Consider the following 26,033-nt stretch of genomic DNA (forward strand, 5'->3'; position numbering starts at 1 on the left):
ATGCAAGCCTGTGGCACGTACTGGAAATATGCTTACCATGACTACTGTTATTAAATAACATTTGATTAAAAACCTGCAAAAATATTTGTCGAGAGATATAAACAAATTTTACAATAGTTTGTGCATTCAGATTATATTTTAAATTAAGCGAAATCAAGGAGTTTAAAAGACTGGTTTATTCTTTCTATATACTTAAGACATGTAGAACATATCCGCATTTATGCATGTCTGTAATGTGTGCTGTAGGTGTGAAACATTTAGGAATCTTATCCATGATGTAGGCTACTCAATATTGGTCAGTCATATCCGACAAAGGATCCGCGAATGAAACTGTGACCAAAACACCATTAACTTAAGTGAATGACAGGCAATAATCAGCAATTTTATTTGAATGTTTCAATATGCATTGGCACAAATTACTTTATTTGAATGTTTCTTTGATATAACACGTTACTGAGTTGTAAGAAAAAAAAAAACGTAGTACCATCACTGCTTAGTGATGTAAGGAACTGATGAATCGGTTCATTGAAACAAACTGTCCAAAAGAACCAGTTTGTGGAAATGAATCGGACTTTACATCACTAGAGTATACACAGGTAAGGAGCCAGATAAAGTGCACGGTAGGAACAACAAGACCATACAGCGGTGAACTGGAAGGTGACTGCTTATAAAGGGGAGCTGTGATGAGTGGGTGCAGGTGTGACTGATACTGAACTGAGAACTGAATCTTTTGGGTGGAGTGGAGAGGTCTAGTGTTGAAGTTGTGTTCTGACTCTGTTACAGTGGGATGAATTATTATTATTATAATTATTATAATTATTATTATGCTTTCGCTGAGTAAAAAAAAAAGGGAAAAAAATGAATACTTTTTTTTTTAAACAAACAAACAAATAAATTAAAAAACTCTTATGTTAAAGTTTGGTGTGTGTGCCATATTGTGTCATAGTGAAAGTGTGTTTAGAGGATGTTGAAGCGGAAGTGCGTTTTACAGCAGAGGGCACTACTGATGTTCACTGCAGATCTGTCCACCGAATTGCAGCTTTACATTTGGTAGATTTACGATCTTGAAAACTGAACTGCTATTTGGAAACAAAAAAAGTTCTTGGAGCTGATGGCAGTGTGTGTCTGTGTCATGTGATCCTGGATCCTTCGGCTGAAAGATGACAAATGAACACTATTCAGAGCTTCATCATGTGTCCTTTTCCTTTCTAAAAAAGGTAAGTACTTTTTGTTTTTGCAAAACTCAAACACTATTTAATGAAGCTCAAAATGGAAGCAGATTATGACACTGAGTGAAAATATATTGATATAAATTTCCTTTCAGTTCATAAAAATATAATTTAACAACCTTAGCCCATTCTGATGCATCACAGAGCATTCAAATTAGAGCAGTCTAAAATAAAACTACACAATCTATTGCTTCCTTCAGTTTACTATTACCTTTTTTCCTACATTTAAACTTTTAATTTGCACTAAACTGCCTAAACTATTTAACTGCAGATGGAAATAGGTTTCGGTTAACAGGTGCAACTTTATGATCAGATAAGATGATGATGAAACCCTACTGCAGAACCAATTTCATTATTTCTTAAAGCTAAAGTCAGCTTTTTAAAAAATTAAACAGGGCCTATTTTGTGAAATCTTGTGGAAAATGTTTAAAACATTAGTTGCTGCGCGATAAATTCCTTTTAAAATAAAATATAATGAAAAACATTGAAAAACACAAGACAGAACTAATTACACTTACAGTAGCAAATAGTGATCTGATCAGGGACCATGTTTGAAAGCACATCATTTGCTCATAGTAATTGGGTTGATGCATTTACATGACGGTTACATACGCATAATATGACCTGATTCTTATTAATGTCTGAAAATTCTCATGCACGCAAACGCAGTCAGTGCCCGTTTAATTAACAGTGAAATCAATGCAACAGCCTTTTTTATAACACAAAAGGCTCTCGTCCTTACATAAATAAGAGATTCCTATAACATACAACTAAAACTCACTTTTGGGATGTGGTGGGTGTATAACTACAGATTTGATAATCATATGCATTGTATATTGTTAGCTTACTGATTTGAGATGAAGATTAGTAAGACGGTGCCGCAAGTATTCTGTTCACTGGACATCAACAGGCCTACAAGCAAGCATAAACATAAGGAAATAGATGTAAAATTCATATTCGGTTATACATGCATGATTTATTCACATTGAAAGCACACATAACTCTTAATTAAAGGAGACCATCAACTCATAAAAACCATTATTCACTATGAAACTGCTGATGGCAGCAAATCTCTGCCAGTACACGTTCACCACAGGACACATTCACAGAAACGCTGACCTTTCTCAATGTGTGAATGAAAAAGTGTGGCTAAGCTGATACAAGAATAATGCAACCATAATTTACATTGGCAACATTTACATTTGATTGGATTGAAAGATGCACATTGTAGGATGCCATGTACAACAACACTGTCATTGTAGACTTTGATTCTGACAGTACAGATTCTAATATAGCTTTCTATGCACCATTGACCACCGGAAAGCCCACTTTTTATCCTCCTCCATTTTACAGATGAAGCTATGAGACAAATAAAAGCAGGTTGAGAAAATAGCTTGTGGTTATAACCCCGGAAGCCTCTGAGCTTAAAGAGAAAGATGACATTTCCTGAACTTCCTTGAACCCAACTCAGGCCTTTAGACATTTTCTGCAGCTATAAGAGGACACAAGCACAATTCATTAGTCAGCAGTATGAACTGAACTTACTTCCCATTTTCAGAAGTGCTTTTGAGTTATTCAGAGGTTTTTTTGTGCGTAGTGCCGACCTCGTCTATGTTTGTTATGATATGGTTTTGCATCTTATGGTATTCACTGCATCTTGATGGGTCATTTTGATGTACTAAAAAAGTGCATTACGGACATAAAGAAACGAGTGAGGTAAGCATGATCACTTTTTATCACAGAAATGCACGCAGCATGTGCATCTTCTAAAGATGCCCAAACTGCTCAAGACGATTTTAAATGCAAATAACAAACTGAAAAAAAAAAAAAAAATGGGTCAACACTATTTTACAGTGTCATTTTTAAATATGTTACAAGCAGTTTATAGTAATAACGGTAGCGCTTTATTTTACAGTCCTGTTCCGACCGCATGTACATACTACACATGTACGTACAATAACTGGGTTATAATTAGGTACTAACCCTGAACCTACCCCCAAACATAACCCGTGTAGTTACCTTATATAACCAGTACACCAAGTACACTGTAAGTACACATAATGTAAAATAAAGTGTAACAGTAATAACTATAAATTATGCATAATTACATGCAACTTACCCTAAACCAAACCCTAACCCTACAGTAAGTACATTTATTTACTTTATAATTATACGTTTAAGTACTGAGTAATATTGTGTAACGAAGACACCACAAAATAAAGTGCAAGCAAAAAGTGTTTGATTTTAACTGTGACATTCTGTTTACAGTCAATGAACAGATCAGTAATACAGTCAGTGCATAATGTAATACTTGCATGCATTGACCTCAGTTGGGTTGCGGATCGGTGTTGCAAACTTTGATTGTGTTATACTGTATGCACAATTATGGTTAAGAGCTCAACGCAGTCTAGCATATGTTGAGCCAAATTTTTGAGTAGCAGTTTCTAAAAATGCTTGTAATTGAAAACACACGTACAGCGTTTTAATAGTCGACTGTACTGTAGTGAGCACTAGGTGAAGTGGCTTTACCTCAAGAATAAATTAAGTTTAGCTATAAGTATAAATGACACTTGAGATGTGACCTTTGAGACGCAACTCAAGTTACTCAGCTAATGTTGAGATTAACAGTCATAAAAATAGATATTTTGTCATTTATTTTTTGCTTGAGGCGCACAAGAGTTGATGCGATTTTAATAATTATGCAGAGGATAAAAGTGAAAAGTGACCCATAATTTCATGCTTAGAAATCTATAGCAATCGTCACCTTTGAACTACAATAATAATTTATTTCTTAAAAATAATAGATTTAAAATATAGAATTTATCATCTTCGTGAATTCCAATATTCCACCTGAGCAGTTTGATGGAGAAAAAAAAAAAAAAAAAAGTAAAGAATAATTTTTACACATATTACACCAACTGTTGTAACTACAGCTATGTCTCAGTAAATGTGTGATGCACAACTACTGAATTCCAAAAACTGTTAATAATGTACACGGTCATACAACAAAGCTTGTTAAACCAAGGAAAAAAAAAACGGGGCCGACAGAAAAAAAACAAGCCTTCAATTGGTGCTAACTTTTTAAATAGACAGGGTTGAGATGATGTTGTGCCTCAGTAGTGTCTTTTGTTTGTCTGTACACACACATTGTCACTTTTAAGTTTACTTCAAAAGGTCTAACAGTCGCCTTGTTCCACTCACTGGTCAGAGTCTGACGGCTTCACGCACTCAGAGTAAAGTGAAGATGGAAACTTTCAAAACCACAGTGCACACTTGAGCCTTTTGACACTCAGATGCTGTTTTAATCTGATTCAGAGAGTTGAACGAATGATCTGTTAGCACACTTTCTTTAAACGACACACAACACTTGGTCTCTCTCAAACCACACATGGGTAAAAGTATACGCATTATTCTGTACATTTGCAGACATTGTTTTGTAAGACAAACCTCAGATTGGTAATACTTTAGAGGTAGAAATTTGATTTTTTAATAAGTAGAGGCAAGTACATTTTTAAGCCAGTTTTGCCATGAGAGATTCAATTCACTGAATTTATGTGAAAATGTTTGTACACCAAAAATAATTTTTTTAGGACAGCATCATCTTTCAAAGAGCTCTTAGATACAGATCAAACTGTCGTCCTATATTCTGAGAAGACCATGTGACAGGAAGTGATAAGATGGTGCCTATACTTCATATTCTAGATGTAAGAGGAAGCCTCAGACTGAGTCATGGTGTGAATTTACTGTATCTGTTGTGGGTGGAAAAATAAGATATTATTAGTTTGCTAAAGACAGATTCCTGTCGGTATGAAAAATGAACAAATTAATCTCAGACACGATCTAGACTTTGACAAGTGTTTGAAAAACTAAAATGGAAATAAACTGTGAACAACATATATTAAAGTCGACATGAAATTAAAATGTGCACTACAGTAAAGTCTCCTCTGCTCACCAAGACTGCATTTATATAAACAAGGCTACAAAAAACTGTGATATTGTGAAGTATTATGACAATTTAAAATAACTTTTCTATTTGAATATATTTTTAAAAAGCTGAATTTTCAGCATCATTACTCCAGTCTTCAGTGTCACATGATCCTTCAGAAATCATTCTAATATGCCGATTTGCTGCTTAAGAAACATTTATCATTATCACCAATGTTGAAAAAAACAGTTGTGCTGCTTCATATTTTTGTGGAAACTGTGGAAATCTTTTTCCCCTCTTTGATCATCTAGAAACATTATAAATGTATGTGTCAACTTTTGATCAATTTAATGCATTCTTGAAGAATAAAAATAGAAATAAAAAAATATATATTACTAACCTAAAACATTAGAATGGTAGTGTGTATAAAACAGGTTCTGATCTTATTGTGCACAATTTAACTTGCAGGTCTTTCCTACAAGACAAAAATGTCTTTGTCTTTGTAAACTAAAAAATATAAGATCTTGCTCTGTCTTGTCTTACAGGAAAACGCTATTTTTGAAAACCGCTGACGGAATAACCAATGATGGAAAAGTTTCATGGTGACATTCAAACCTCCATGTAATTACATCCCCCTCAAACCATTAGTTTAACAGTACAGAAGTGGCACTTTAATATTTCTAAAGATGACAGAAAACCTGTACGAGACAAATCAGTTCAACAACCACACCAACAGGACCTATTTGTTCCAGCACAGCCCAAGTGCGTTGGGAGTAACTCACTACGGTGTACCTAACGTAAGCTTGATCCAATCATCTCCAATGTCTCCGCTACTCAACCACGAGCAACTAACATCTCCTGGCACTCCAGCACATGAACTTTCTCCAATGCTTGACATGCCAAACAGTGCCGGGAACTGGGAATATGATCAGTTTGGAAGGTCATCATGGGGATCTTCTTCTCATGAAGAACTAGCAGAGACTAATCGAATCTACCCGTTTAACATCACGTCTCAGAACAACTCATCACTGACTTGCAAAGACAACGGCAGTGCTTCTCATCCTCAAAGGTTGGACTCATTCTCGCAGGCCTTCCCTACAAAAAATATTCACCCTCTCTTTGTTGATAGTAACAGAACAGATGATAAGCACTCAGAAAACCACATTTCAGGGGGTTTGCACTTACCTCAAAGTCTTCCAGAAGGATCGGACAGGCAATCCTTGGAGTCTCCCATTTTTAACACGATGGTCATCCAAGGCCAAACGCCAATGTTATGTGAACAGTCCGGCTTCCATACGTCAGAGAGCCAACATTCACTGCACGGCCTTTACCAAAACCACCAGCAGTTTCACTATGGATACCAGCAACACAAACAGAAAGTGAACAACATGGAGCAGGTAAACAGGAGTCTCCATAAGCCACAAAGCCCTTGGCATCATCAGCACGGTTATCAAAGCCACCCAATGTCATATCCAATGGCCTTGAATCAACAACAAAGAGGGATATTTGCACATAAAAATCACAATGACTCTCTAGAGAGCCAGGAACCTGCTCAATCACCAACCTACGGCCACCGTCAAGACTTTAAAGTCCCTGAACAGCAGATCTTCCATTACCAGGACCAACAGCATCTTCGTTCACTTTCCCAACCTGGCAATCCTTACCTCACCCTTCAGTCCCAAGATCAATCAATCCCTGCAAAGCAAAATAACATGTTTAGTGATCACTCCGCACCCAGCACACCTGTGTTTTCAAGTCCCAAAGAAGATCAATCTGGTTTCAACTTCCCTCAAAGAAGTGAAGATCTTTGCAGTCCTCTTTATCAGAGCAAGAGTTCAGGGGTCTGTAAAGCTCTTCCACAGGCGACTATGAGAGGAGATATTTTTCATCATCTCACCGCACATGCGCCTCAGTGGTCACAGGTACTCTATTTTTATTTTAATACTTCATTAGCAACTCATTTTTATTTACGTTAAAGGTTTCTCAAAAATGTCTTGCAGGCATCTTCACCAGATATTCAAGATGAGGCTATTTCACCTCATTTCAGGTTTGACTCTAACCATAACCCTACTTTATCAATTTAGTCAAGTCAAAATTATTTTTATAGTGCTTTTAACAATACCCATTGTTTCGAAGCAGCTTTACAGAAAATCATGTTATGCTATGTTTCTCATATCTTAATATATTTGCAATTAGCAGATTAGAGCTGGACGATAATATAGTTTACATTTTGTAATATTATAAATCAAGCAGTGAAGATTTGCTATAGAATATACCGCATAACGGCTTGGGTTGGGTTGGGGTAAAATAATTTATAACAATTTGGTGTAGTGACAAGCCTAATTATTATTTGGTGATGTTTATCATTGACACAGTTATGTGATGCATATAAATGACATGATAAATAAAATCTGATAATATCGCCCACTCCAAAGCAGTTTAACATAGTAAAGTAGTCATGGCATAATACTTACACAATACATTGTACATAAAGGTAAAGGTATTATTAATACCTTTAGCCCCTACAGTAAGGGTGCAAACCAAAGGCAACTGTGGCAAGGAAAAATAACTTGCATTATTTATATATTATACAGTAGTCAACATTTGAAATGGATGAAAACCTTTCAAAGTTATACATGAATTTTGAACATTACCCGTTCTTGTCTTAGGACAACTTTGATCAACTTTTTTGATCCACTTCAAATGTTGACTACTGTATAATATAGTATGTGGATTTGGATTTCTGTAGAGCAGAACCTGGGTTGTCGAGAGAGGAGGGATCTCATACAAAGATGAGATGCACCGTATGTCAGAGGGAGTTCAAAAGTCTTCCGGCACTGAACGGCCACATGCGCTCACATGGAGGACTGCGAACACACCCCACATCCATCAAAATGGTACGAACCGCACTCATTTTGATCATCTATGGAGTTGTTTGAGTAAAAGACAGAGGTTTGCATGAAATACGGCATGCTGATTTGCCCCACTCATTCAAGTTTCTTTATTTTAACAGAAAGACGGGCACATTCATCTGTCTACTGAGGTTGCTCAAACCAACCCCATCATCTTACCCGTGTCAGTACCCGTCAAGGATTACCAGACCCCAACCAAACTTATGCTCAACCTTCTGTGCCAGCAGAGAGATGATCAAAGCGGTTTAATTAAGTGTGGTGCACAGTCACCCCTCGCGTCTGTACAAAACCACCCTTCCTGTGTGAGTTTCTGGCATTAATACAGTTATTTTAAGCCACTGCTGATCTTGAACATCACTTCAGCTTTCTGAGAATAAGACTGACGACGCTCACAATTAGAAATAGAAAAAAACATGATTCATGCTTCAAATTAAAATTGGAGTTTTGTAGCTGTTGTAGTCTGTTACAGTAGCTTCTAGGCTATCTATATTGATGCGGACACATTTTTGACAATTTACTTTTAGCAATACATGCATTTAAAATGTGCATTCTCTCAAAAATATTGATGACGCATCTTGCATTTAGGAGCCTGTACAAATATGTGTCCATTTGAAAAAAGTTATGGCTGTGATTTAAACTAAAGGCTATTTCAAGAAACATATTTGATGTTTTGACAAATTGGAGGCTAAACTTATAAATTTGTACAATCTCATTTGTTAATTTTTGAATGATCAGCATACACCCCACTGACTTATGTTTAGGGGTGGACCTTTATCGGTTTGTTTGTTTTTTTGGTTTGTTTTTTGATCGTACAAATTTATACGAAATCACCAGCTTGTAAAATAGTTACATTTTCTTGTGAGATTGGGTTGGCTATTTAAAGTCGGCATGAAACTGACATTATGAAAATCTCTCCTTCTCTATTGTGAAATACTGTATATTCGGGTGAAATCTCTCAGACAAAAAAAAAGAAGGGCGGGACTTAATTTTGTCCATTAGCAATTGATTGGATGGTTGAATCATTCTTTTGTCACATCATCTCATGTGTGTGACAGGTTGCGTTTTGATTAAAGATTACAAGGGCACTTGCATTTTAAAATAATAATGATAAATCATTTATTAACCCTCGTGTTATGTTGGAATTCTGTGCACTCCCCTTATGGTCCGGGTCAAATTGACCCGCATTGGATTCAATACAATTCCTCAAAAATCACACTATGAAAAACAACAAAGATTCAGGTTCAAACTGTAAACTTTTAATATCAACATTTGTCAAATATTCCAAAAAATATATATCTGAAGATATGATTTAATGAAAATGTTTTTTAACCATTTTTTAAAACTATTTAAAATTTGAATTTACGTTATATTTATATATATTTGCAAATACATTTTTTTAACTTTTTTTTTTTTTGCTTAGAACATCATAACTGAACAATTAATCAATTAATCTGAGCTAATTTTTCCTGCTGTCTATGTCAAAGTCTCAATATATTTCAGATATCTTGAATATATAAATGAGAGCTTATTTTACTATCTGTGTCTGTCAAAAAATTTCATTTGTAATTTGCAATTAATTCTGAGCACCATGATTTAGCTTTTTCAAGTGTGTTTGGTTTGGGTTAGAGCACTTTTAGATACACTTACACTTTAGAACTGGAGTTGATGCCCTGACATACATAAAATAAATGTTTTTATTTTGTGTCTGTACAGTTGCTTTTGAATAGCTGCCTATGATGGTCAAATTGACCTGCGAACATCACAAACGTAATAGTAATTTTGTTTGTATATGTAAAAAAAAAAACACCAGCATGTTGAAACTTTGCATGCATGTTCATGATGATAAATGTGAAAAAGTCACAAAATATCAAGAAAAAAAGGTTTAATATTATTTCAGGTAGCTTGAAAAAATAAATGATAGGTAATTTTTACCATCTGTGGCTGACAAAATATTTTTCTGTATTGAAATAAGTGTGGAAAACCTAATTTTTTAGCTTCATAAGGTAGTAAAAAAATAAAATAACAAAATATAACCAAGAAATTTTATTATTTTGGGTCCGTACAGTTGCCTTAGAGCGTTAAAATATGCGGCTCAAATTGACCCGCGAACATCACGAAAGGAACAGTAATTTTGTTTGTATATGTCAAAAAACACCAGCATGTTGAAACTATGCATGCATGTTCATGATGGTAAATGAGAAAAAGTCACAAAATATCAAGAACAAAAACATAGGTTAACCAGTATTTCCAACAACTAGAAAATCTAAACGGGTCATAACACAACATAACACAAGGGTTAATAAACATTACAATACTGCATACAAAAAAAAAAAAAAAAAAAAAAAAAGATTAAACTTGCTCTACATCCAATTCAACTCTGAAAAAATGGGGAAACACAGATTGTCCAGTCTTTTCAATCATATGATTTGTGATCTACACACAAAAAAAAAAAAAAAACTTATTGAATATGAAATTTATGAAATAATTGAAAGTGTATTTCCAGTATGCTTTCCAACAATGTTGTCAATTAGAATAATTACACATTACATTGTGAGGAGGAGTAGAGTTTTTGCTTAGGCTGAAGACTGGTGCATACATATGTTTTTACCGCTTTATTTAAAGAGAAGACTTAACATTTAGCATGCTAATACTGTATGTGCTATTGTTTGCAAACCGTTCACTAGCTATATAGTATAATTCAGTGATATGACAAAAAAAATATCTATAATTGAATAAATTCAATCCTGTCATGAAACCATGTAAAATCACTTTAAAACTACTTCATTTGGTTACTTAAAAATTACTCAAACAATGTTTTTCATAGCTTCAGTATTATCAAATGAACTTATGTAATCTCTGATTTCTCATTACGCATTCTAGATAAAGAGATCCGTCTCAGATGAAGAATGTGCACCAAAGCAGGTAAAAAAGAGATATCGCCACTGTCTGGTCCCATTGATGATTCCTCCGCCCAGTGCCGGTCAGGAGTCCCGAGGCGCTGTGCTCTTCCGCAGTCAGCTGAGGACAGCAAGCAGCATGGGGGACGACGTGCCGTACACTCCTCCACCAATGCTTAGCCCCATACGCCCGGGCTCGGGCCTCTTCAGTGCTGTCAGCGGAAGAGGAAAGAGCAGTGGGGTCGAGTCTTCTGCAGACGGTAGTGAAGATTATTATATCTCTAGATTTTATGACAATAACAAAGATTAAAGAGTGATTTTTTACTGAATCCTGGCCTGTTCACACTAAGGACAATAACTATGGAAATAAAGATATAATTCTAAAAATCATCCTAAAAATGTAAAAGTATAGCAGAGTCCACACCTCAACTAACAAAAATGGCACGAAGTCTTTGGAATAATTTTCAGAACTATTATTTCCAGCAGACAAACAATAAAAACATTGACAACCAATCAGAATCTATCCTGCTTTCGTTTTAGTTATCATCCTTTGTGTGAACGGGCCGTTATTTGAGATGCATGGTGAATGCTTGTAACAGTACCTGTATTTTCATCTTTATAATATGCATTATCCATCTTTATCTATAACTAACAGGTTTTAAGGATGACTGTGGTGAGACTTCAAGGGAAAAAGCAATTAATGTAACTCCGTAAGTAATTGTTTTTACGTAAAGATAATATGGGTTTAAATTCAATCCCACTAATGGCAACAAATGAAATGTTTTACCTGTGAAAAGCTGCTGCCATGATGCTTGGTGCTTTTTTTTACTGGCCCAACTAATACCCAGAGTTCATCCTCAAGTCTCAGTGGTATTCTGTTCTTTATGATAAGATGGGCACATGGTGATGGAAAAGTATGAAATGAGAGAAAAAATTATATTTCAATGCTTTTGTGTTCACTCCCAAACCTTCTACCCAGAAACTTTGCATTTGCTCGCAAAAAAAAGAAAAAGAAAAAGAGAACAAAAGGGTTTTTCACGTGAATGCAGAAGCACTGAAATAGTTTTTCCCTCCCATTTCATTTTTTTTTTTCATCAAGGCTGCCAGATGGGGGAAAAAAGCTTATTCACTTAGAAAAGTAATATCCCACCTCCTCAAGTTGCATGATTTAAGGTATACATACCATAATAAGATCGAAAACATTAGACACTTCACCTTTAAGATCAACAATGTGTAACTGCAAATTATTTTACAGTCAACTGCTTGCTTTATTTATTACATTTTAATAATGTCAGATTAAAATAACCAGTAAATAAACAGTTCTTACATGTTCTCTACAGTCACATTAATGTTGGTAAAGAATTTCAAGCAAAGATCCCAAATATTAAGAGTAAAGCCCTCATAGAGGAAGATACCCATAATGCTGTTCTTCTGTGGTTGCCGACCAAAGACCTGGATACCCCTGATAACCAGCAGAAAGGTAACTAAAAACACACAAGTATTTAACTTTTGTGCTTAAAGAATGCAGCAACTACAGTGATTTTACAATGCAGAGCGGGCATTCTTATGAACAATGCAAAGCAGAACATAAAATTTACAAAGTAATAAAGTTAACTAGGCTAACAATGTTACACAAAACATAAACTAGATTAATACATGTATGTAACCATTTTAAAAGGTTCCCTTTTTTTGTCCACAGTTAGAAAAAAAAAAAAAAAACGGTCCAAAAATCTGACTACCATTGATTTTTCCCCCCCTTTTAGTGGAAAACCTTCTGAAAATGGCTTGCTCTAGTGTACTGCCTGGTGGTGGAGCAAACACAGAATATGTCCTTCACTGTCTTTTTGAGTGCAGAGGAGATATTATGGTAATTATATTTCTTATAATCGCTTCCTGACACTAAAACTTGTCTAAAAAGCCTTAAAATAACTATTATGTTCCAGAACACCCTGGAAAAGCTTCTCCTGTCAACGCTAAACACATCCAGCCTCAAAACAGACTATCATTACGCAGGTACGTGACTCTTCAAAAGATTTTGTACCCAAAAATAAAGAGAGACATTCATTTTGTCTTTCTTTTTACTGTGCTATCCTCATATGCAAGAAATCCTTCCCGAGGAAGTATAATAAGATTATTAATTAAGTAAAGGGACTTAAAATACTAAATGCATCACATTACAGTATTTCTTCTATTGTCATCAACTAGGATCAGACAGGTGGACACTTCAGGAGAAACGGCAGCTGAACAAAGCACTTTTAAATCATCACAAAGACTTCTATCTCGTCCAGAAAATGGTAGTTGCAGTCATGCAATAAATAATAAACTTTTGTTTTCTGTAAATACATTAGCATTAATTTGGTTTGGTGACTGTAAGAATGTTTTTTATTTATTTAGGTCAAGACAAAGTCAGTGTCTCAGTGTGTCGAGTACTATTACACGTGGAAAAAACGTTTGCGCCTGGGTACGAGAATCAGTACAGCTCTGGCTACTCCTGTTCAAGACCAGCGGGTGAGTTACAGCGCGGTTTACTAGTAATACTCCTCTGGGGGGCAAAAGCAGTGACCTAAGATTCAGTGCTTAAACACTTAAGATGAACTTATAGGAAACAATTTAAAAGTGCAGACGCTTTGCTATGTTATCTTATTCAAAGACATTCAGACATTTTTAAGGGTGATTTAAGTGTATTTAAACTTTCAGTTGTCAAATTATTACATTCATAGAGTGTTAAAAGGCTTAAATGGGAAATGCTACTACAGTCATTCGCTTATATCAAACTGACTGTTAATTTGATTTGAATTGGAATGATCTATAGTAATAAATATTTTTAATGCATAGCCTATATATATTTCATTAGGGAGACTGGGCGATAAACAACACTGCACAACCGAACAAAGAATCCAACAGCAAAATATCAGAAAACTCCAGCACTGTGTTTGTCTGTGAAGTGTCAAACTCTGTGAGTATCTGTGTACATACTGAAACCTCTAGGTGCTTTCTCCACTTCCTGTCATTTACCTCACGCCTTTCTCTAAAACATGCTGTATTCTGCCTCTGCATTCATGTGACATTTCATGCACTCACTCATCTACAGTATATGTCCTGTGTATAATCTAAGTTGTGTTATTGTGTAGCAATCACCTAGCAGCTATAGGGACGTCAATTTACATTTAAATTAACGATCAATTAATCGATTATTCAATAACCTTAACTTCTTAAATACGAAGCAGGGGAAGTAAGCAAGAAAGTACAATTTATTTATACAGCGCCTTTCACAGGCTAGGTCACAAAGCGCTTTACAATAGACAATAAAACATAATAAAGAACAAACTAAAATAAATAAAATAAAATGGATACAATTATCAATATATAAAGGACAGAGATTACCCAAAAGCTAACCTGAACAAATGAGTCTTCACTTGTCCCCTAAAACTGTCAACATTCTCAGCAAACCTAATACTGGTTGGCAAAGCATTCCATAGTCTGGGTGCCATAGCGGCGAAGGCTCTATCCCCACATGTCTTTAAACAAGTGCGTGGCGTAGATAGCAGATTTTAGTTATTAGACCTGAGAGGGGTATGAAGATGAATTATGTCAGCAAGATAAGCAGGGGCCTGGCCATGTAAAGCCCTATAGGTTATGGTTAAAATTTTGAATTGGATCCTGTAAATTACAGGAAGCCAGTGAAGGGAGCAAAGTATCGGGGTGATATGGGTGCGCCTATTTGATCTAGTGAGTAACCTAGCAGCGGAATTTTGAATAGATTGCAGTCGATGAAGAACAGATTTGTTAAGTGAGGAGAAAAGTGAGTTACATTAATCAATACGGGAGGAAATGAAGGCATGAATGAGCATCTCCAGTTCTGAGTGAGAGACCACAGACCTCAATTTACTAATATTACGTAAGTGGAAAAAACAGGATTTGGTCAGTGATTTGATGTGGGTTTCGAAAGATAGAAATTTATCAAATGTCACCCCAAGGTTCCTTAAACTAGGCCGGACCGCAGATGACAAAGGTCCAATGTTCTGCATGATCAGAGGGATAGCGCTGTCTGGCGCTACAATTAAAACCTCCGTCTTATCTGGGTTCAGCTGCAAAAAACTTTCAGCCATCCAGCTGTTTATGGCATCTATACAATCTAAGAGCCTTGCAAGTTTGGATGACTCATTTTGCCGGAATGTACAATGAAGCTGAATGTCATCTGCGTAAAAGTGATAAGAAATGTTAAAATCACAAATAATCTGACCCAAAGGCAACAAGTATAAAATAAACAATATTGGACCCAACACTGAACCCTGTGGAACACCACAAAACAGGGTGATGATGCAGAGTGGGAATCACCAATATAGACATCAAAACTTCTGTCTGAGAGATATGAGGTAAACCAATCTAGGGCCACTCCCGATACGCCCACCCATTCACGTAATCTCCTAATCATGGTGGTCCACAGTATCAAAGGCAGAACTAAGGTCTAGAAGTACCAACACTGAACATAGTCCGAAAGCCATATGAAGGTCATTATAGACTCTCACCAAGGCGGTCTCAGTAGAGTGTCTCTAAAACCTGACTGAAATTTGTCATACAACTCCAAATTTTCTAAAACAGCTGTAAGTTGATTAGCCACAACTTTTTCGAGGCAACTTTGAAATTGGCCGATAGTTCTTCAAAACTGTTGGGTCCAAATTAGGCTTTTTTATTATAGTTTGAATAGTGGCATGTTTAAAATAGGATGGGACACAGCCTGTGGCCAGTGAGGAATTGACAATAGCTACTATACTAGGGCCAATGGCAGGAAGTGCTTTTGAGAATAATGAAGATGGCATTATACCCTGTGGGCAAGAGGACATATTCATTTTATTAGTCAATATTAGCAGATCAAGAAGGCTGATTGGTTTAAAAGACTCAATGGTAATAGGCCTAGGTGGGCGAATACAGTCTACAAGAAAGTGTGGTCCACGCAGAATATTTGATCTAATAGACTGCAACTTATCAACAGAAAATGACAGCAGCCTATCACAATCGTTTTAAGAACATATTGTTGTCACAGTGGCAGGAGGAGATACAATATTATGTATGGTATCAAATAAAACCTTAGGGTTTCACTTAGACGAAGAGATTAAATTAGAAAAAATAAGCAGCCCTAGATTTCACAACTAAATTATTAAAATACTGCATAAGTTCCTTAAGATACATACGGTGCACTTCAAGCCTGGTGGATTTCCACAGACGTTCAGTCGTACGGCACCTCCTCCTTAGACAACGCACATCGTCCGTCATCCAAGAAGAGGTGTTACAGATGGGCTTAGTTTCTATCTTTAAAGGAGCCACTTCGTCCAACACAGAAGAGCAGAAATTGTTACAAGATTGCATTAAGAGCTCAACATCATTGCTACAACCCATAAAATGAAGATCACAGTCAAACCGAAAGATAAATTGCTCAACAGTTGTTTGAGTAATAATGCACGATTGTGTCAGACGTTTCTGACAAGGGGGGTCAGCGATGGCTGAAAGATTAAAAAAGATACACTTATGGTCACTAATTGACATATCCTCACAACATATTGCATTAACATCCAAACCTAGTGTGAAAACAAGGTCTAATGTATGACCACCAGTATGTGTGGGTCCATGAACATGCTGCTTTAGATTATGTGAATCCGTAATACTAAGAAAATCTTTTGCAGCATGATTATCAGCAACGTCAGTGTGCAGGTTAAAATCCCCAACCATTAATAGCTTTTCAAAATTAATAACAGATGACAAAGTCCGTAAACTCTGTTAAAAACTGCCCAGCAGGACCAGGTCGACGATAAATGAGGATGCAAAAGAACGGCTTTATCCGACCAACTCTAGTGATTTGCTAGCCTGACTACGTCAGACTTCGTACTTCCGCTCAATTTCAGTTCGCTTCTGTACTCAATCTGAGATAGCGACCTTTCTCCCCGTTTTCCTCCGGCCTCAAAACAGCCGGCCAATCAACGAACAGAGGGCGGGCTGAGAGCCGTGACGTAGACGCTGATTGTACCGTGGATGCGTAGATTTACTTCACATAATCTGCAAAAGTCGTTCACAGCCATGTTCACTCCGGTATTTCGCTCGATGGTTTTGTTTTCGCATCATACATGTGTTTACAGTGGAAGTTAGATGTGGCTGAGCCTGCGCATAACACACGTCATAACCAAACGTTATGTGATTGGCTTACGGGTAACCAATGATTTTAAACTTCAGACAAGCGCAGAGTTTAGTATTACCAGGCTAGTGATTTGCAGTTCAAAAGAGGAAAAACTTTCCACGCTCACCAGCTGACAGGGGTTGTTATTTCTCCATACTATGGCAAGTCCTCCACCGCGGCCAGACAGGCGCGGGGATCCAATAAACGAGCAACCAACAGGACACAGCTCATTTAAATGAATAAATTCTGAGTTATGTTGCCAAGTTTCTGTCAGTAATAGAAAGTCCAAGTTTTGCCTTACGAACAGATCATTCAGAATGTGCGCCTTGTTCGCCACAGAACGGGCATTTAACAAGCACATATTCACAGAAGAAATACCCGAGTCTTCAGAGGTTGAGGAAGATGTGCACTCGATAATCCTAAGCGTAGGCAGGCCACGACGAACCCGGCCAAGGCGGGGGAGGTGGATTGCTGAATAGGGACGCATCCGGAAACACCACCCGCAGGTAAGATGCTCTGACGGGGATCCAGGGCCAGGCAATGCCGGTTGGTAGAAAAATGTAAGATTACGATCCACAGGCAGACAGTCCGTCCGGTTACCAACAAGGGAGTATTTCCATAGGCTGCGATTCCTGACCTGGAAACCCGCTCTGGTCCCTTGCCTCTTCCGTTTACCACACTTCTTGGGCTTTCTTCTCCAGTCGTGGTGCAGCGAGAGATCGTGACCTGGTAAGCACAGGCGAATACAGGGTGGTATTGGAGGTGGATCACCGATACCCATAAAACCGGACATTTCAGCTCTAATAAGCAACACCAATTGCCGATCATAAACCAGGGCCGCTGATACATTTGTGGACAAAAATAGTGGCATTAAAAGGCATATTAAAATAAATATCTGAGACAACGAGACAGAAAATACTGAGAGAGACGCGGCTAAGCCAAACACAGGCACCATCGTGACGATGGTCCATCGCCACCAAACACCTTGCATAAGCTCTAAGAGGCACTACTAAGTTATCATGTTACTTAACCACTTGCTTATCTAGCACCAAATAGGTGTCGTTTTAAAGCTTAGAAACTTGGCTTTACAGTGAATATAGGGAATATGGCCATCACAAGTGCTTTTAATTTGCTGATATATTAGAAGTGCTCCATTTTCATAGCATGAAAAAAATAACTGCGTTACATGAAAATGTGATCTGTAAAATCAAGTAGCCTACATAACAGACTTGTGTCATTTGTCGTTGAAAAGGTCTCAACTAGCAGAATACAAGAAGCATATTTGTTTCAGTTAGAGTTAGAGTTTCAGTTAGAGAACAAACTTTATTATAAATTTAGTATTTGTATGAAAAAGCGTTGTCGACGCACCTGCAAACAGTATACACGAGCGCCACGTTATGGTTTGTAACTTCGCGCAACATTAGTAACCCTTAGTAGATAGCATATCTTTATTTAGAGCAGGTGGTGTCGAATGAGCCCAAACACAACATAAGACAATGTGTTGATCAAGGAGTGACATGACATGCTTCTTGGCTAAACTATAGAACTTCCAGGATCCGATCGCATCGTGATCATGAGTGTTTTCCAACATCATTTGAAAGTTCAACCAACTAGGGAGGAGGTGTAGAGACCAATCGGACACTGTTTTACAGATGGAGCTCACTTGGATTGGTTTGATCGCTTAGATTGACAGGTCTTGATTTACCATGAATAGGAGTGCACAGCTGAAACAGCACTGGAAGATCATCACTCATAAACCAAGTAGTTATAACGTTCAGTAAAATCACTTGTTTGGATGGTATTATAGACCCTTGGTTAAATTACTAGCCTACCTAATCCATTGCATGGCTTGAAGACGTTAATACACTTTGGGTTTGTTTTAATCAGCTCCCTAGTTCAGTAGTCAGGGCACTGACTATTAACAGAGTAAATGCTCCAATACAGAACATAGCTGAGTATCGGACCTAGTCAAAACCACCTCTCTCTCACGGGGCTTTTGCCCAGGTTCAATGCAGACAAACAATAGCAGATCAGTTGTCACCTCACTGCACAGACAAAACATGCAGTGCAAAAGACGGGAGGTTGTAAAATCTAGCAAAAGTGTTGGTGAGAAGACCAACCTGCCGCTAGACAGATGTCCTGAATCGACATCCCTTTAGCCAAAGCCCATGAAGAAGCCACACTCTTAGTAAAATGAGCACAAACTCCAAAAGGAAAGATCTTATTCTCAGAAGCATATGCCAATGCTATTGTTTCCACAATCCAATTACATCCAAAGGCGGTTTCGAAACTTTCGCCCTCCAAAACGGACAAACAGCTGTTCTGACAGCCTAAATTGTTAAGATCTGTCCACATAAGTGTGCAAAGTGTGAATGGGGCATAAGGGGCGTGGCGCAGGCACAGTCCCCTGAGGAGCAAGTGCTTGAGGCATTATAACTTGTGCCCTAAATGACATGGAAAGCACCATGGGCACATAGCCATGTCTTTGTGTCAGTCTGACTATACACTCATCCTTCCCAAATTCCAGACAAGCTGTTCTGTAGATAAAACATGAAAGTAACCCACTCTCTTCCCACATGCCAGAGCGTGTAAAAATGTTACCAAATTGTGCTTCCCCACTGAACGACAATCAATGGGCAGATGGAAAGCAGAAATAGCAGTCATATACACCTTTAAAGTGGATGGTGTGCACCCGTTATCCAAAAAGTCCTGTAGAAATCCTGGGTCTTCATTTCTATATTTACACCATGAGGCGAAGACCTTCCATTTCAGGGCATAAAGGACATACTAACTTCCGCGTTAGTATCCAGCACACGTTGCAGCACAATCAATCATAATGGAATTGGCCACAGGGGAGCCGTCGCCGTTCTCCGTGGACCGTGCCACCACTGGACAGCATGTCCGTGCCACAATTCAGATGGCTGGAGACATAAACTGCTCGCATCGATAGGAGATTCCCGTCCGCCCACAAAAGGAGACGCTCCGCCAGCGGGTGAGAGTGAATGCCCTCTTGGTGATTGATGCAAGACACCACCGTCGGGTTAGCGTGCTCATACAGCCGCGAGTCACCAAAATGAGCATCTGGCCTCTTTGCCAGGCAGTGCGTAGCACACAAACTTTCAACCAGAGCTTAAGTGGTTTCATATGCAGGAGTACAAGCTGGCACACAACTCCATCAGTCCCAGCAATCTCTGAAAGCACTTAAGAGAAACCAATTTTCCTGGTCTGAATGGTGCAAGAGAGTTGAGCAAAGAACGTACGTGCCTTTATGTAAATGCACTTTGTAAATGTCCTCAAAGCCAAAGCCAGCCCAAAGGGGAGGACTTTGAACTGATAAACAGTGCCCTCAAACATAAATCTCATACTGCATGCAAATTGAAGCGTATAACTGCTTGTGATGGTGTTTATCACCCACTCTGACACCCCCGTAAGCACACGCTATGCACTGGCGCAGTGAGAGAGAGGTTGTAGCGCTCTGTGATGTGACTGAGGTGGCTCGCTTCCCATTGGCGACAGTGTGACGCTCTCTTTTAGAAGGGTGATATTGACATATCAATATCAAGGTCAGTGGCCGATTGCAGCTTCCTGGAAGCCTCCGGATCTGGACCCCTCTCAAATAGGGGGAGCAGCAAGCCCGCAAGATTTCCTCTTGGACGTCCGGGGACAATAGAGCGGGTCTCTGGGTGGGCGCCAGCTTCGTGACCCTGCTACAGAAACCTTGCTGGCTGTTCCGGTGGTGACCAGTTGACGCCCAGGTCTTTAATAGTCTCTGAAAGAATACTCAACAGCTCCTCATCCACCGCAGCTGGAAGCTCGGTTACCTCACTGCGTTGAGCCTCAAACTCCTGACAGGACCAATCACCAGAGTCAGAGGCTGCAGTGGACATGACGTCATCATCCTCGCCTGCAGTGCCAAAAGAGATCAGGTTACAGGCTTCATCAGAGGATAGAAAGCTGGTCTAAGAATAGGACACAGGAGACCCCAATCGATGCACACGCTGGAGCTGCGTCGACGTGCGAACATTACAGGGGCCTAATGCACGTGGCTGCCTCTTCCTCTCCATCCACTAAGGGAGGCGGAGGCGAGGGGGCAGCCAGAGCACAGTTCAGGACTCTGGAAACCCTGGCAAGTAGGATTCTGACTGTCATTTCCTCACAGAAAGAAATGGGCACAGCCCAAGTAGCAAAACACACGCATCATGCATGGTCGGGGAGCTCGATGGGTCCACCACACACACATGACATTCCTTGATGGACATCGCCTTCCTGCCAGAAAACACATAAGGCGAGAGAAAGTGTTGTCCTCTTAAAGAAGAGATCAACAGCGAGAAGAATTCAATGCTTGCTTCGTGAAAGAGGAAGAGAAAGATTCTGAGGCAGTGGCACTGAGCTATACAGTGAATGGCTCCACCCATAGCTTGCACTCTCAGTCGCCATTGGCGAGTAATTTTAACTGCCGTGATGCAATCAGACTTCAGTATTCAAGGAAGGAGAGGGATACCCCATAGCATTAGCATGCAATGTTGAGAGACCGACTTGAAAGGGAACTACACGCTCTGATGATGACCTTGCTTAATCGACCCATCGATAAGTTTTATCAATTAAATTAATTGATCGTCACTTAATCGTTAGCATACCTACTAGCAACTAGGCCTGTCGCGATAATTAAATAACCGTCTGATCGCGATTATTTGATCTAACCGCGATTGTTTCAGACAACCGCGATTATTGCGCTCTTTTATAGACCTACGGCACAAGGGGGAGTCATGAACCAAAATAAATAGACAAGCACTAATTACGTTTTCTAGCAATATATTCAAAGTCATCTGAAGCCATTTCATAGCTTAATGTGAGGTACAGTAGTATATTTACATTGTTAAATTAAAGTTCACAAACTCGTCTGCAGCTGTCAATCATTCCGTTCAGCATTCAAACAACGCGCGCCGTCCGGTTACGACAGGATACACGGTAAAACTTTCTCCAATGTGACATTGACGTTATAATGCTTGATCTGTAGATAAAGGGCTGTGGGTTTGCATAAAATGACTTTATTTTGCTGGAGTTTTTTGCTGTTTCTAAATGACTCGCTCGCTACCGTGTGCCTACACAGCACAAGGACTATGAATTGGCATCAGACGCACAATAACTGGAGTTTAAAACTGTGAAGAAACAAATGATCAATAAACTGTTGGACTGATATACACTAGGATTTGTGCCCTCGACATTTCTTCGCTTTGTGCCGTGAACTTTTAAATGCGCACTTGTGCAGCGCTGCGCACTGTGACTCCATGTTGCATTAAGCACATCATTCTGCACCCGCGATGCGCATACGCGCTTTGTTCCGCTCTGTTTTGAAGCATATCATATTATCATGGTTTGTGCACATTTGTTTTTATTAACACTTAAATTACTGTGCAGATGTTTTCAAAAATTACTTTTTGCTGCTGATTTATACACTCACTAAGTTTAATAAACAAATTGTCATAGCTATTGAATATATTTATTTAATATTTAAAGGTGTTAACTGTAATCTTACACTGCAAAATGATAACTTACAAAGGATTAAATTCATCACAATTATTTAATGAATGAAGCACAAAGCCCTAAAACAAACAATTAATCAGCATAATCGCCAAAGCCCTAACACAGACAATTAATCGTCAAAGCCCTAAAACTGACAATTAATCGGCATAACCGCAATTATTTTTTAGACAATTGATCGTCAGCCAAATTTCATAATCGTAACAGGCCTACTAGCAACCACTCAGAACACCTTAGCAACCAAAGAGAAACATGTTCAAAACACCCAGAACACTTTAGCAACATCAAAGCAACACCCTGGAAAACACAATTCAGGTTGATTGAGACACTTTTTCCCAGTCATCTCAATGGCAAAATGTGTCCCAATCAATCTGAATTCACCCCTACATCTTGTTCAGTGATATATAATTCCCTTGTTGATAATGTTCAGTCTGTTCCATTATATAAAATGTAAATGTGTGTTATATATAGAATAACCTATTCTGTTCAATACAGCAACAAATGTTGCATATTCCTAATAATGAAGACAATTCTTTGCTAACAATACAAGTTGATTTTAATTTTAGGATTTGCTTTAAAAAATAAAAAACATAAGATGATTAAATAATTATTCAATCTAAAATTACATGCTGTCATTATTTACTCTTAATGTAGTTCCAAACCAATTCTGTAGAGCGCAAAAGGAGAATTTTACGCAATTACATTTCTGACACCTTCACATACAGTTTAAACTTAGGCATATTCTTGTATATAAGTATATTGTATATTGGATAAGTATATTGTCTGTAATAAGTAGACTTTTTAAAAGTATGCTGAAGTGCACTTCTTTTTCACAATGGGTCTTTTCCATACAACTTCTGTCAAGCTGCAAAAACACTATAAAAGCACCATCTATAAGTACTCCATACAACAATCTTTCCCTCTGAAGAGTCTTATTCCAGAATAGTTTACTGACAGTTAAAACAGAATAAGTTACTCAGACAAAGATATTGTATGATTTGGTATATAGTGTATGATTTGGATAGTGCATGAGTTGCATGCTTTTTTTATGGCGTTGTCCATTTTGCAACTTATTACAGTTGTTTTAATAAAACTTATTCAGTTGTTCTAAGGAAACATGGGGTTGGAACAAGTAAACATTTGTCTCTGGGTAAACTATTACCATTTTTCTCCCAGCAGACGAATGGAGAAACGTGGAACCAGAACAATCTCCGGCTGCTCTGTAGCTCTCCAGCCGAACACAGAGCGTCCACGGTGACCCAGTCTCTGGGTTCGGCTTCTGTGAGAAGTTCTCCCTCCAACAGCACCACCAGCGGAGATACTGATTCAGCCCTCGTCTTTCCCTGCAGTGAGTGTGGAAAGTAAGCTGCGTCCTGAGTCAAAAACAGAAACACCTTCATACAGATATGAATCACAGTGGTTGCGGTCTGATTCACGATATATCTCTTTTCATAGGGTGTTTTTGAAGGTGAAAAGTCGGAATGCCCACATGAAGACACACCGGCAGCAGGAGGACACACAGTTGTGGCAGTTTCCCAGGGTTTCTGAGCCAGATCATGTGATTGTGACACGTGGTTGCCATGTTACACCACTAAAACAAGCCATAAACCTTCATTCTTTACCATATGACAGAACCACAGAAGTGAAAACATCCTTAAATGACATGCGCAGTGAGTCAGTGCAGGAAATAGATCACCCTCTGAAGACGCTTCCTGTCCATAGTCCACTGGACTACATTCCAAGTTAGTAGCTTAAGTTTAGCTGACTGAAGAAGGACATTCTTTGTAGACTATAAAACAGACTACTTTATGTAAATGGTACAACTATATATGTATATTAAAACTAATAAGGCTATGGCATATCTTTGCTTTCATTTTTGGTGTTAAAACTAATGAAATGTGCTGTTTTTTATCTGCTTGTATTTTGTATCACTTTTTTGTATTTTTAATTAACCACAAGTTGATTATTAAACACTCACATTCACAACACATGGATGTCTTGTGCAATATTTGCATTGCATAATTTTCCAGTGTAAACTATACAGGGCCTAAGTTTAGCTTGTTGATCGATGGGTGATTTTATCCAACTTCTCACCATTGCTTTTTTAAAATAGTACAGTAGTTATTCTCTACTTCAAGCAAAATTATTCAACATGGTTGTCATATGACCTCATGGCACCTTTTTAATATGTACACACTGATGATGACTTAGGCCGAAACGCGTCTGTGAGGACATGGTAATAATAAATGTATGAAAATAGAACCTGAGAGTGCGGTTTTTCATCTTTACTTTTGATAAACGTTTTTTATTACTCGCACCCATAAACTATTTTGCGAGTTGAGCGCGCCTGCTCTTAATACCTTTTTAATATGCACAATACACAAGCGTTGAATTACTACAGGCCTATGCTATTTATGAACACAGACTTTGTCAGGTTGCAATCTATGACATCTGTAGCATAATAAAGATACTATATGGCGTAACTGTATGTCTCGCATATACATTAATTTTGTTACTGCAGACTGAAAATATGGGCTTTTGATACAGCAACACACACACTCACACACTGCAAGGAAAGTACTAGGGGGTCTGTGGAAATGACGAGAGAAAAAACGTAATTAAAAAATAAAAATAAATAAATAAATATACACACACACACACACACACACACACACATACATACATACATACAGTATGTAAGGGATAATGCAGAGCGAGGTGGTTGTTATAGGGAATACAACCCCGACAGGCTGATCAGCAGGGGCCAGTTTCACAAAGCAATTTTAGAACGGTCTATAGTGTTAGAAAAGTCTAAAATTTGCTCATAGACTAGTCTAATGCAAGTTAGACTGTTTCACAAAAATAAAGACTGACTTAATTTAGACCAAAAAAAATTAGACACCTTACCCCCAGGCTAACTTATGTCTTAGACTCTGATCCCTTGGCAACCAGCAGTAACAATCAGTTACATTACAAACAGCCAAAAGAAAAGGGAAAATGGCTCAAAATTTAAACATTTCTTCTTGTTACTACAGTCTCCGCTAAATTTCCCAAATAAAATGTCCTTGTAACTGTTATATTCCTCCAACAAACACATATTTTCCGCTGGGGTAAACTGCACTGAGCAGTTGAATGCGCTTACTCGATCCACCATATTTTTTGTTTTGAAAAGTGTCTTATTTTACCCAGAATGCATTGCAGTGTAGTCCAGTGTAGTGCTTTGTGCAACGGTCTGATTTTGATGTCTATCTGAAGTCTGACACACATACTCCGTTTGCAGTGCGTATGCGGTGCGTATTTTTTTAAATGCATTTAATTAAATACTAGCATACTATTTTTCACAGTCATCTTTTTACTTCA

General features: G+C 38.1%; 1 protein-coding gene across 3 annotated transcripts; it reads left to right on the plus strand.

Annotated features, from left to right (window-relative positions):
- Positions 1–960: 960 nt before the first annotated feature.
- LOC307148569 (transcriptional-regulating factor 1) lies at positions 961–24,662 on the plus strand. Of its 3 annotated transcripts, none has more exons than XM_079854182.1 (15): positions 961–1,217; positions 5,700–7,076; positions 7,155–7,201; positions 7,904–8,051; positions 8,168–8,368; positions 10,947–11,223; positions 11,619–11,673; positions 12,304–12,443; positions 12,727–12,830; positions 12,907–12,976; positions 13,169–13,257; positions 13,358–13,471; positions 13,818–13,919; positions 23,850–24,034; positions 24,129–24,662. In XM_079854182.1, exons 2-15 carry the CDS (start codon positions 5,841–5,843, stop codon positions 24,418–24,420), a joined length of 3,060 nt encoding a protein of 1,019 aa, XP_079710308.1. In that variant the 5' UTR covers positions 961–1,217; positions 5,700–5,840; the 3' UTR covers positions 24,421–24,662. The 3 variants fall into 3 exon arrangements, with proteins under 3 accessions (XP_079710308.1, XP_079710310.1, XP_079710309.1); XM_079854184.1 differs by having other exon boundaries at positions 23,853–24,034; XM_079854183.1 differs by lacking the exon at positions 961–1,217 and adding an exon at positions 2,700–2,945.
- The last annotated feature ends 1,371 nt before the right edge of the window (positions 24,663–26,033 follow it).

The sequence above is a fragment of the Squalius cephalus genome (assembly GCF_949319135.1).
Source record: "Squalius cephalus genome assembly, chromosome: 20".
Taxonomy (NCBI): domain Eukaryota; kingdom Metazoa; phylum Chordata; class Actinopteri; order Cypriniformes; family Leuciscidae; genus Squalius; species Squalius cephalus.

Coding starts and splice junctions, on each gene's coding strand:
- LOC307148569 (XM_079854182.1), top strand. CDS start 5,841: ATGACAGAAAACCTGTACGAGACAAATCAGTTCAACAACCACACCAAC. Junction 11,674..12,303: donor AAAGCAATTAATGTAACTCC/GTAAGTAATTGT, acceptor TGTTCTCTACAG/TCACATTAATGTTGGTAAAG. Junction 12,444..12,726: donor CCCTGATAACCAGCAGAAAG/GTAACTAAAAAC, acceptor CCCCCCTTTTAG/TGGAAAACCTTCTGAAAATG.